The 13,728-nt window shown below is 35.7% G+C and overlaps 1 protein-coding gene across 22 annotated transcripts in view; it reads left to right on the forward strand.

Annotated features, from left to right (window-relative positions):
* Mpdz (multiple PDZ domain crumbs cell polarity complex component) overlaps window positions 1-13,728 on the forward strand; it is a 170,614-nt gene that overhangs the window by 63,355 nt on the left and 93,531 nt on the right. For 21 of the 22 annotated variants that reach the window (XM_074051850.1, XM_074051863.1, XM_074051856.1 and 18 more), the window contains 3 exons: window positions 1,251-1,457; window positions 4,090-4,204; window positions 4,503-4,591. In XM_074051850.1, coding sequence (XP_073907951.1) covers window positions 1,251-1,457; window positions 4,090-4,204; window positions 4,503-4,591 — 411 coding nt within the window. The remainder of the gene's footprint in view (window positions 1-1,250; window positions 1,458-4,089; window positions 4,205-4,502; window positions 4,592-13,728) is intronic. The other variant, XM_074051861.1, reaches the window with a different exon arrangement.

A 13,728-nucleotide genomic window follows, 5' to 3' on the forward strand; every position in this document is an offset into this window, starting at 1 on the left:
GTGGGCATGGCCAATTACCACTGTGTCCTACTTAGGCAGGGCTCCCTACTGCTTAAACTTTTGTGGGTCTGTGTCCTTTCCTGGCCATCTTCCACCTAAACACAGACTCCCTGAATGGTGATTGTTCTTGGTTTCATGTCCTCATGGTAGCTGTGTCTCAAATAGTAGACTCCTTCTCAAGACAATTTCTGGCTATAGCACTACTGAGTTATGGGGAGCAACAACATACATACTTTCTCCAGTGCTGGGCTGGCATGCAGGAGGTGTCACTGTCAGATCAGATTCCTGCCCTGGATTTAAGGCTTGTAAGAACGTGGGCTTATCTTGCTGATATGACTACTAATCTGTTGTCACTAGGGCTGTCTGGCTTACCTTGAAGTTGGGGTTTCAGCTCTCCACTGCCCCCCAGCCAGGTTAAAATGTCCATTGAGGCATTTTCATTTGTGATATTTGTCATTTATGATATGTCTGAAAATATTTGATACATTTATTAGTCATGGTTCATGTTTTAACCAGCAAGTTTATAACTCTTCTTTTTACACATGTATTTGAACTAAAACTAGAAAGCCAGGTTCATCAAACATTTCTCATTTGCAAATGAAAGGCCGATTTAAAGGATAACATTTTAAATAGGAGTGTTAACAGTAGCATAATGGCATGCAAAATTTTCTTCCTTTAAAACATTACCTAACATGTAGCAGTAGCAAATGAAATTGATAAGCTTGAGAGAGGGTTTTTCTATTCTTTATCCTTAATACAGAGCTACACTTTCCAATGCTGTTAAATTCAAATTTAAATTAATTAAAATTAGCTGAAATTATAAAATGTAGTCCCTCATTTGGACTAACCATAATTCAGGTGTCCCACAGACACATGTCACTAGTAACTGCTGTCTTAGACAGGACTGAAGAGTTTCATTATTCCAGGAAGCTTTATTAGATGCCACTTTATGGAGGCTTTTAAGACTGCTTTTATCTAAATTTTTGACTGACTAGGATTTCAACTACAGCTGTATTCTTTTTTTTTTTTTTTTTAATGGGACTGGAGTTTGAACTCAGGGCTTTCCACTTGCAAAGCAAGTGCTCTACTACTTGAGCCACACCTCCAGTCAAGCTGTATTCTTTTGAGGTATTTATAAGTGAATTATCCAGACAGAAAATTGTGGGATTAACCTAATACTTTCTTAAGAATTATACCGTTCACATTATACAATAACATTAGCCTCATTATTCAAACTCTCTTTTGTTTAGCATGGGCGACTATGTAGTGGAGACCACATTCTAAAGATTGGTGACACAGATCTGGCAGGAATGAGCAGTGAGCAAGTAGCACAAGTCCTCAGGCAGTGTGGAAATAGAGTTAAGTTGATGATCGCAAGAGGCGCCATAGAAGAAGCTACAGCACCCACCTCTTTTGGTATTACCCTCTCCTCCCCATCTTCTACACCTGAGCTGCGGGTAAGAAGCTAAAAACAGTTACTGTGAAGGTCAGAGAAAAATGCACGTAGATGACAGTGATGTTTATTTTGAGACAAGACTTCATATTAGTATATTAGTGTTAAAGAATGGAACAAACAAATGTAGGGATGCTTAGGCACAAATAATGTACTGTTAATCATGAATAATGTATAAAACATGAAAAATAGTTTGCTTAAAAATGTTAGGTGGTCATTTTACATTTTTCTCAAAGCAACCCATATATGGGGTTAATATTTCGAAGTGTGGATGAATTTGTAAAAAATTATTTTCTTCTAATACCTAAGATGTTTAATTCAATATCTCTTAGTAAGTTGGGTCATAGTTCTAACCACTCCTTTTCAACAACTTTTTACTGTTTTTTGTTATTTTGTGTGGAGGTTGGGGACTGGGAGCAGTGTGGTGGGACCGAATGAAGCATTAGAACCTTTCAGTGGTAATCTTTTTAGGTATGTCTTAGAATTATTTTCAGATTTGAAATGAATAATCATTATTCTTGACCTAGTTATATTTTTAAACAAAAATGATGCTTTGGTGTTGTAACAAAAGCTTTTATTCACAGATACAACATTCCATTTTTGTACTTGATATGAAAAAAAGGTGAAAAATTTCAAAATCATTGGAAGGTGGTAACTTTCTTAGCTGGTTCACAAGTTACAAGACTGGATAAAATATCAACAAAATAATTTTATCCAGGAAGCTCTTAAATATTGAAGAAGAGGATTACACCTGGTTTCTAGATAAGCTTTATGGCAAATGCAAATTCTACATTCTTTTCCCATAGATATAAAAACATCTATGTTTTCTTCTTTTAAAGTTGTTTCTAACCAGTTATTACAAATTGTTTTTTAATATCCTAACCTCTTTCACAACCCTTTTAAAACTTTATTAGAACACTTGAAATTTCCATGATTCTGTTGTTTTTAGGACTGAGCTTGGTTGCTATTTTTTGCAAAGAGAAAGAAGTAAGAAAGCTTGTTTATGAAAGTGTTTAAATGGCATTCTTTTGTGGTAAACAAAACATTTTATTCAGCAATATATAAATGAATGCAACACCGAAAACCACTTGATGTAATTGAAAGCTTAGAAAAATATCTATTCTGTGCATATCATCATTTCTGAAGCTTGTGCCCCTTTTAAAACCATTTGATAGTCAAATTGCCACCCTCTAAAATAGCACTTGCATAAGTCTTATTAAAAATAGAAAACACATTTGTTTCAATTGAAGCAGATTTCATCCTGTCATTTTCTTGTAATTATCTAAACTTTAAACTTTTGCTAAGTTTGCACAGATAATTATATACAATGAAAAAAAATCAAACTTCAAAATTGTCTTATTTAGGTGGACCATCAGTGAGACATACTTAGAGTTTGTTTAAAGAGAATCAGAAAATATTGCCAACTAACCCCAACCTGCAGGCTGTTTATAACCCTAGCCCTCACTTTGTTATGTTTCTTTCATGGTTGTCTGTAGAATCTGCTGACAGCACACTAATGAAGAGTACCAGTGGTTCATTGTGACATATTGTGCCAGTCAACCGATGCTTAATTTAGGGAGTCTTGCTCTTTACTCAAATGACAATAGTAAAAACTCTGCATGTTAGAGAAGGCTAATATCTGAGAAACCCCCTTTATCTACTAAAGTGATAACTACTCCCTAGTTATCACTTTAGTAAGGAAGGTTACTAATCCAGAATGGCATACTTTCTTTGTAAATATCTTTTCTTAGTAAAGTCTGAATTTACAAAACAAAAAAGGACTTTCCTGGTGCATTTCATTGGTTTTCAGAGTAAGTCATCAGCCTGTTTTTAAACATAGCTTGAGGATAGATTAACTCAGCGTTCATGGTATTATAATCAACTATAAATTTTAAAAAATAATAGCCACTATCATATAAGTACTTTGACCCCTATATTCTACTAAAGGTTTCACATACTGCATATCATATAGGAGCAGGAACCCTGTAGCCAGACTATTTGGATTTAAATTCTACCTCTAATAGAATGTTAGATGTTTGTCTTTAGAAAAGTTTATGTTTCAATTCCCCTAGAGAAAAATTGATAGAATAATTGTATCTACCCCACTGGCTTATAAAGAACACAAAGAATATTATTTTGCTTATGGAATAAGAAATTGAGACATGTCAGGTGCATCTTACATATAAACTGCTCAGCTGGTTGTTGTTACTCTTTTGCTGAAAGATGGTTGTGAAAAAAGTGCTGCTTAGAAAAATTAAGTGGTGATTCTTGGTTTGAACTTTTTGATCTGAATATAAAACATGAGTTCTTTGAACTGCACATCTTGACTCCTTCAGAAATGAAGATGAGCCATCTCTGAAAATAGAACCTTGTTAACAAGAAACTATTTTTAAAATTTTTGCACATAACAATAGTGTATCTGTCTAATAAGGAGAGATTGGTCCTTATTCTTGACAATCTTTTCTTAATAAAATAAGATGCTCAGTCCATGTTATCAGTATTGAAGGGGTAACCTCTTTTGTCATTCTCTAGTAGAGTTCTCTGACACTTATTATGTTGTATGTATTTTTAAATTAAAGCTGGGGTCTTTTAAACTTACTTCTTTTTTCATGTTTATTTTATTAATTTTATTTCAGGTTGATGCTTCTACTCAAAAAAGTGAAGAAAGTGAGACGTTTGATGTGGAACTCACCAAAAATGTCCAAGGATTAGGAATTACCATCGCTGGTTATATTGGAGATAAAAAATTAGGTAAATCTTAAGTAGTTTTTAAGCTTTGCAACTGCTTCTAATATCTCCATCTTATTAAATACCAAACTAGCACATTTTTTTTGGCTTGTTGGATAAACTAGTTGAAAACTTCCTTAGAAATAATTTAGTATAGGTGACTGATGTGACAGGCAAAATAATTTGCCTTGTTCTTCCTGCTAGAGATTTTGTGAGGCTTGTTGATAAATGTCTTTTCAAAATTATGGCTTTTTATCTGGAGGATGGATATTCTTTGAGTGTGCTTTGCAAATAGTGAAAAATAACCTGTTTCTAATCTTAGAACCTTCAGGAATCTTTGTAAAGAGCATTACGAAAAGCAGTGCTGTTGAGCACGATGGAAGAATCCAAATTGGAGACCAAATTATAGCAGTAAGTATCACATTTAATAATAACTTTGTTAATTTTCATGGTTGAGAATTGAATTCTCAAGTTTACTTAGTTTTGAGTACTTACTTAGTTTTGAACTACAGTTCACTCTACTAATTTAACATTGCTTTGTGGACTTAAGGCTATCATCATTACAATTACCCTTTTTGGTGGAAGCAAAATAGAGCATTGATAGAAAGTTTATTGATCCTAATTCCAAAGGAACGACTTCTTTCTTGAATAATTTCTGATATATTTGATTCCTAGTTATAATTAATTTGTTATATTAATATTGCAGTTATACTTTACTTGCAGACATGCTAATGTAAAGACCAGATGGCATGACCTTTAGTGTTCCTGATTCTGAATTTGAGATGTGTGGTTTTTTTCTTTTTTTTCAATTCACAAAATGAAATGGTTACTGTTGATGTCCTGGCTAGAGTTCCTTTCAGAAATAAGTATATACAAAAAGGAAATAGATACAGGTTCTCTTAATTAGATCATTCTTCTATGGTAGTAACATCATGTTTTAATACAATATGGCCTCTTAGGGGTTCAAAGTGCACACTGAAAAACTTGAGGACTGGGAAGCCCCAAAGTAGAAAAACCTGTTTAACCTTTTTCCACAGTGTTTCCTAACTTTTCTAATTATGGGATTTTTCTCTTCCCAAATATATATTAATATTTTTTGGAAGACATCATGGGGAACGTTGATTAATCTCAGTAGGTATTTGTTTATGCTTAATTAAGTCCGTTGTTTCCTTCAAATCTTAATAATAGCAAGAAGATAGGCTAGTGAGGTAAAGGAGTTCTCATGACAGCAGTGTTGTTCATAGTACCAAAACATGGAAGCAACTCAAACACCTGCTGATGGATGAATGGCCAAAGTGTGGTATATGCAAACAATGGGGTACTGTTTAATCTTTCAGAAGAAGGAAATCTTGTCACATGCATGAATCAGTTCTTCATTTCCTTCTATGGTTGAATAATATACCATTATATGGGTATACCACTTAACCCTTCATCTGTTGATGAACAAATGAGCTGTTTTACTTTTTTGGCTATTTTGGCTAATGCTGTTCTAAACATTCTTGTGCATGTAGATATGCACAAGACATATGTAGATATGTTTTCACTTTTTGGTACATACTAGGGAAGGGAACTGATTTGTCTAGGATAATTGTATTTTTAACTGTTTAGCAAGCTTCTTTATTTAGTTTCTGGACCTATAGAATTAAGATACCTTAGGGCTGGCCAGGTGGCTCAAGTAGTAGAGCGCCTGCTTTGCAAGCTTGAAGCCCTAAGTTTAAACCCTAATACCACAAAAAATAAAGAAACTTCCATTCTATGATTTTAGGAGAACCAAATGAGATCTTTTACATAGCTGGTGTAACACTTAACACATAAGTATATTTTGATTAATTATGGAGATATTTATTGTGGGTCTGAAGTTTTTTCCTATTTGAAAAAGTCTCACAATACTTGTCATTGTCCTTATTCATATGTAAGTGGTTCCTCTTATCCAAAGTCAATGATAGTGGAAATTGTTGACTGAGAAAATAGAAGTGTCCTTTTTTGGAAGTGTTTTCTTGCTTGTAAATCACTTGTCTTCACTGTCATTGATATTTTGATTTTTAATTTTTAGCAACATTCTTACTTCAAAGTTAGAGGAACCTAAACTCTTGGGGAACATCATGCAGTTCTTTTGATCATGTTAATTTTGTGCAAAATATCACCATCTTGTGAACTTTTGATGTGTTGGTAGTAAAGTCCTTCACACTTAGTTGCATTTTCACAACTGTAGTCTTTTTGTTTATTTGTTCTGTTTTTATTTTGGCAGGAGTTATTGGAGCTACAATCTATTCTTATTTTGTTGACATGCTGAGAAGATTAAGAAATTATTTCTTACTATTTTGAAGAAGTGTTATTTTGTAATTTAACACTAGTTTGTTATAACATTCCTCTTTTACAAATTGTGTTCTGTGGACCCCTAGTGTTTCACAGTAAACATTACAGAGGAGGAATAGAGCAAATGGTTTCACAACCAACCCCCTTCAAATGTTGGTACTCTGTGTAATAATTATTTGACAAAAGGACTATTATATTTTTCAAAAAGCTGAGTGTGCTTGTCATTGGATAAAATCATATGCTCATTCTTTTTTATTTAGTATTTAGTAATCCATGCTAAAAGCAATATGAATTATGATTAATGAAAAAATATTAAGTAATCATAGTCAAGTGTTGCTTTTATTAATTGGTTCAAGTTTTCAATTAGGCTGTGTTGGAGGAGGCCTTGGCAAGCTGTGTTGTATGTGCGAAGGAACCAGGTTTTGTGAGTTGTGCCAACTATATTTGTTTCCTATAATTGTCCTTGTTAGTTGAGGCATCTTTGTTGTACATTATTAGGGTGTCAGATGTCTTCTTTTCATGAGACAGTGAAGAGCCAGTTTGCTACCATTGTACCTAGTTCACTGTACCCTTATCTGTGGTATCAGAGAATGTGATCTGACCTCTGAACTCTTGAGACCAAGGGGGCAGAACTGAGTCTTCTGACTTAGGCTTTTGTGACTATGGCTCATGTGCAGCATGGATATGAATTATCTATTCCTGTGAAATCTCAAGGTTTTCGTGCTTGTTACTCAGTTCTTCATTCTACTAATAACAATGCCAGCTACTGAATATTCTATTACAAAGTACTCAATCTCTCATTCCACTAGAGGGTTTTAAGAGAATGTGTTGCTACATTTTCTAAAATTTTTGTATCTGAAACCTTCTTCTGTTGGAGAACAATGAGACATTTTGTTATGACTTTGTGCTGAATGAGCCTGGCAGATGATTAGAACTGATTGTCTCTTAGGTTCCTTCTTAGGTTGCTGGGAGATCCCAGTGGCAATATTTGACTTAACATTCCATGAATGACAGATGAAGAATTTTTTTATCTGGCTGCCTTTTCTTGCCTTTGGGCTCTGGTTTGTCAGCAGTCTTAATTCATGGCTTCTCTCTTTTTGGTCCTGTCATTCCCTAGAGGCACTTGGTAGGTTTCAAAGTGACTTGAGCCTAACTTTCTCTTATGAGTGGCCTCCCTTTAATCTATTCTCAGACAAAATCAGAGAGTTGAGCAGATCCCAGCATAACTCCACTGTAACTTCACTATAAAAGCAGCTAAATAGCCTCTTTGTCCTCTGCTTCAGTAAGATGCAGTCTCTTCTCTACTGCAGGTGGCACAACTCTCCTGACTTGAGGTCAAGGGGGAAATAAATACTTGAATGGGTAGGTTGAAGTCTTAAGCATTCTTTTCTCCCTTCCTTCCTTGCTTTTCTCCCTCCTTCCTTCCTTCCTTCGTTCCTTCCTTCCTTCTCCTTCCCTCTCTTCCTCCCTCCCTCCCTCCTTGTCTTTCTCTCTCTCCCTATTTCTTTTTAATTCCTCCTCTTAAATTTTCTCTAACATTTATCAACTTACCCCCTTTATAGCCTAAGTGTGTGTAAATTGTAGTTCTTTACCAACTAATTTAAATGTCTGCGTGACTGCCGCTTCTTTCACAACCCAATTTGGCATAGGATTTCTTCACATGTCATCCACAGTTTTCATTTCCACAAATATTACCTGGAGTATAAAATTCTTGTTTGATAATTTCATTACAACAGTTCTATAGATAGCCTGTTCTCTCTGCTGCCTAGGGGCTGATAGATTTTTTTCTTTTGATCTTTGAAGTAGAAGAATTTTACCAGGATACCTCCAGGTGTTAGATTCCCACACACTTGTTTTCTGGTTTTTCATATGCCTCTTTGATTTGTAGATTTGGGTGAGTTTCCCTTCCCCCTAGTCATTTCTTTGATTATTTTCTCTTCTAGTAATTCCTTTCATATATATTGGATTTCCCATATCAGTTTGTATGTCACCAGACTTATTTTACTGATCATTTTTATCTGTTTATTCTTTCCCTGTGAGATATGGGAAAATGGCCTGATCCTGTCTTCCATTTCCTGACATTGTTTTTACAGTATTTAAAAATCTTATGGATTGCATTCATTGTAACAGTTTTTTGTCTTGCCTGTTTTTGATAGATACTTGTTTTTTTTCCCCTCTGTAACTATAATCTCTACTTCTATAAATATAATTAAATGTGAATCATTTTGAAAGGAAATTTCAGGAAGTATCTTTTTTACTGTTCACTGCAGTCAGTTGTATAGGAAGATGTACTGATGTTTCAGTGTGCACGACTTCTTGACTGTGGTATTACAGTTTTTGACCTTTGTTAATTCTCAAAAAGAGCTTTGTTATACAAATGGCGGTTGAGATGGGTTCTGCTGGAGATGATTGAGGAATTGATAGAGCCAGAAGGAAGGGGTAAGTGTAAATTTACTGTATATAATTTTACCTGATTCATTTGTAGATCAACTAAAGCAGATACCTTAAAAGCAACTGAGGCCAATAGGAAAAGGGGACCAGGAACTAGAGAAAAGGTTAGCTCAAAAAGAATTAACGTAGAAGGTAACACACACGCACAGGAAATCAATGTGAGTTCAATGCCCTGTATAGCTATCCTTATCTCAACCAGCAAAAACCCTTGTTCCTTCCTATTATTGCTTATACTCTCTCTTCAACAAAATTAGAGATAAGGGCAAAATAGTTTCTGCTGGGTATTGAGGGGATGGGGGGAGAGGGAGGGGGCGGACTGGGTGGTAAGGGAGGGGGTGGGGGCAGGGGGGAGAAATGACCCAAGCCTTGTATGCACATATGAATAATAAAACAATAAAAAAAAAAGAACAAAATAGGGAGGAAACCAGGTTTGACCACAGCAGGGAACTTTGCTTCTTTCTGTGTTTGTCCTGCTAGCCAGGAGTTAGTTGGAGTTTTGTGTGTATGTATATTTGTACATATGCACACTACAATTTTCATCGCATGTAAGTATATTTGTGTTGATCCATGTTCCCAGGTTGGTGTGGCCTCTAGACTTGGTGTATTTCTTAGAGTCATTGATTAGGATCCATGTTACAATCTGAGTACCTTCTTTTTTTTTTTGGTGGTACTAGGATTTAAACTTAGGGCCTCATGTCTCTCAAGCTATTTCCCCTGGCTGACCTTGAATTGCATTCCTCCTGATCTCTGATTACAGGCATGAGCCAGTGGTGTCTGGCTTGACCACCCCCCTTTTTTTTTTTGTTTGGATTGCTATGATTTTTTTTATTGTTTTATTATTCATATGTGCATACAAGGCTTGGGTCATTTCTCCCCCCTGCCCCCACCCCCTCCCTTACCACCCAGTCCGCCCCTTCCCTCTCCCCGCCATCCCCTCCATACCCGGCAGAAACTATTTTGCCCTTATCTCTAATTTTGTTGAAGAGAGAGTATAAGCAATAATAGGAAGGAACAAGGGTTTTTGCTGGTTGAGATAAGGATAGCTATACAGGGCATTGAACTCACATTGATTTCCTGTGCGTGTGTGTTACCTTCTATGTTAATTCTTTTTGATCTAACCTTTTCTCTAGTTCTTGGTCCCCTTCTCCTTTGGCCTCAGTTGCTTTTAAGATATCTGCTTTAGTTTCTCTGCGTTAAGGGCAACAAATGCTAGCTAATTTTTTAGGTGTCTTACCTATCCTCACCCCTCCCTTGTGTGCTCTCGCTTTTATCATGTGCTCAAAGTCCAGTCTCCTTGTTGTGTTTGCCCTTGATCTAATGTCCACATATGAGGGAGAACATACGATTTTTGGTCTTTTGGGCTAGGCTAACCTCACTCAGAATGATGTTCTCCAATTCCATCCATTTACCAGCAAATGATAACATTTCGTTCTTTTTCATGGCTGCATAAAATTCCATTGTGTATAGATACCACATTTTCTTAATCCATTCATCAGTGGTGGGGCATCTTGGCTGTTTCCATAACTTGGCTATTGTGAATAGTGCCGCAATAAACATGGGTGTGCAGGTGCCTCTGGAGTAACCTGAGTGACAGTCTTTTGGGTATATCCCCAAGAGTGGTATTGCTGGATCCAATGGTAGATCAATGTTTAGCTTTTTAAGTAGCCTCCAAATTTTTTTTCAGAGTGGTTGTACTAGTTTACATTCCCACCAACAGTGTAAGAGGGTTCCTTTTTCCCCCGCATCCTCGCCAACACCTATTGTTTGTGGTGTTGCTAATGATGGCTGTTCTAACAGGGGTGAGGTGGAATCTTAGTGTGGTTTTAATTTGCATTTCCTTTATTGCTAGAGATGGTGAGCATTTTTTCATGTGTTTTTTGGCCATTTGAATTTCTTCTTTTGAGAAAGTTCTGTTCAGTTCACTTGCCCATTTCTTTATTGGTTCATTAGTTTTGGGAGAATTTAGTTTTTTAAGTTCCCTATATATTCTGGTTATCAGTCCTTTGTCAGACGTGAAGCTGGCAAATATTTTCTCCCACTCTGTGGGTGTTTTCTTCAGTATAGAGACCATTTCTTTTGATGAACAGAAGCTTTTTAGCTTTATGAGGTCCCATTTATCTATGCTATCTCTTAGTTGCTGTGCTGCTGGGGTTTCGTTGAGAAAGTTCTTACCTATACCTACTAACTTCAGAGTATTTCCTACTCTTTCCTGTATCGTCTTTAGAGTTTGTGGTCTGATATTAAGATCCTTGATCCATTTTGAGTTAATATTGGTATAGGGAGATATACATGGATCTCGTTTCAGTTTTTTGCAGACTGCTAACCAGTTTTCCCAGCAGTTTTTGTTGAAGAGGCTGCTATTTCTCCATCGTATATTTTTAGCTCCTTTGTCAAAGACAAGTTGGTTATAGATGTTTGGCTTCATATCTGGGTCCTCTGTTCTGTTCCACTGGTCTTCATGTCTGCTTTTGGGCCAGTACCATGCTGTTTTTATCATTACTGCTTTGTAATATAGTTTGAAGTCAGGTATCGTGATACCTCCAGCATTGTTCTTTTGACTGAGTATTGCCTTGGCTATTCGTGGCCTCTTGTGTTTCCATATAAATTTCATGGTAGATTTTTCAATCTCTTTAATGAATGTCATTGGAATTTTGATGGGAATTGCATTAAACATGTAGATTACTTTTGGGAGTATCAACATTTTTACTATGTTGATTCTACCAATCCATGAGCATGGGAGATCTCTCCACTTTCTATAGTCTTCCTCAATCTCTTTCTTGAGAAGTTTATAGTTTTCCTTGTAGAGGTCATTCACATCCTTTGTTAGGTTTACACCTAGGTATTTGATTTTTTTTTGAGGCTATTGTAAATGGAATTGTTTTCATACATTCTTTTTCAGTTTGCTCATTGTTAGTGTATAGAAATGCTAATGATTTTTCTATGTTGATTTTATATCCTGCTACCTTGCTGTAGCTATTGATGATGTCTAGAAGCTTCTGAGTAGAGTTTTTTGGGTCTTTAAGGTATAGGATCATGTTGTCTGCAAATAGGGATATTTTGACAGTTTCTTTACCTATTTGTATTTCTTTTATTCTTTCTTCTTGCCTAATTGCTCTTGCTAGGAATTCCAGTACTATGTTGAATAGGAGTGGAGATGGTGGGCATCCTTATCTGGTTCCTGATTTTAGAGGGAATGCTTTCAGTTTTTCTTCTTAAGTATAATGCTGGCTGTAGGTTTGTCATATATAGTTTTTATAATGTTGAGGTACTTTCCTTCTATTCCTAGTTTTCTTAGAGCTTTTATCATGAAATGGTGTTGGATCTTATCAAAGGCTTTTTCTGCATCTATTGAGATGATCAAGTGGTTTTTGTCTTTGCTTCTGTTAATGTGGTTTATTATGTTTATTAATTTTCGTATGTTGAACCACCCCTGCATCCCTGGGATGAAGCCTACTTGGTCATGGTGAATGATCTTTTTGATGTGTTGTTGAATTCAGTTTGCCATTATTTTGTTGAGGATTTTTGCATCAATGTTCATTAAGGAGATTGGCCTATAGTTCTCCTTTTTGGAGGTGTCTTTGCCTGGTTTTGGGATAAGTGTAATACTGGCTTCATAAAATGTGTTAGGCAGTTTTCCTTCCCTTTCTATTTCGTGGAACAGTTTAAGGAGGGTGGTGTCAGTTCTTCTTTAAAGGTCTGATAGAATTCAGCAGAGAATCCATCAGGTCCTGGACTTTTCTTTTTGGGGAGACTCTTGATTGCTGCTTCAGTTTCATTTTGTGTTATAGATCTATTCAGGTGATTAATTTCCTCTTGGTTCAGTTTTGGATGATCATATGTATCTAGAAATCTGTCCATTTCTTTACGATTTTCAAATTTATTTGAATATAGGCTATCGAAGTAGTCTCTGATGATTTCCTGGACTTCCATGGTGTTTGTTGTTACCTCCCCTTTTGCATTCCTGATTCTAATAATTTGGATTTTTTCTCTCCTCATTTTAGTCAGGTTTGCCAGGGGGTCTGTCCATCTTGTTTATTTTTTCAAAGAACCAACTTTTTGTTTCATTCATTCTTTGTAGGGTTTTTTTGGTTTCTATTTCGTTGATTTCAGCTCTTATTTTTATTATTTCTCTCCTATTTGTTTTGGGATTTGCTTGTTCTTGTTTTTTAGGAGTTTGAGATGTATCATTAGGTCATTGATTTGGGATCTTTCAGTCTGTTTAATATATGCACTCATAGCTATAAACTTTCCTCTCAGGACTGCCTTAGCTGTGTCCCATAGGTTTCGGTAGGTTGTGTTTTCATTTTCATTGACTTCCAGGAACTTTTTAATTTCCTCTTTTATTTCATTGGTGATCCATTCTTCATTAAGTAATGAGTTATTTAGTTTCCAGCTGTTTGCATGTTTTTTGTCTTTACTTTTGTTGTTGAGTTCTACTTTTACTGCATTGTGATCAGATAGTATGCATGCTATAATTTCTATTTTCTTATATTTGCTGAAACTTGCCTTGTGCCCTAGGATATGATCTATTTTGGAGAAGGTTCCATGGGCTGCTGAGAAGAATGTATATTGTGTAGAAGTTGGATGAAATGTTCTGTAGACATCAAGTAGGTCCATTTGATCTATTGTATATTTTAGATCTTGGATTTCTTTATTGATTTTTTGTTTGGATGACCTATCTATTGATGATAATGGGGTGTTAAAGTCTCCCACAACCACTGTGTTGGAGTTAATATATGCTTTTAGGTCTTTCAGGGTATGTTTGATGAAATTGGGTGCAT

This window comes from Castor canadensis, chromosome 13 (assembly GCF_047511655.1).
Source record: "Castor canadensis chromosome 13, mCasCan1.hap1v2, whole genome shotgun sequence".
Lineage (NCBI taxonomy): Eukaryota > Metazoa > Chordata > Mammalia > Rodentia > Castoridae > Castor > Castor canadensis.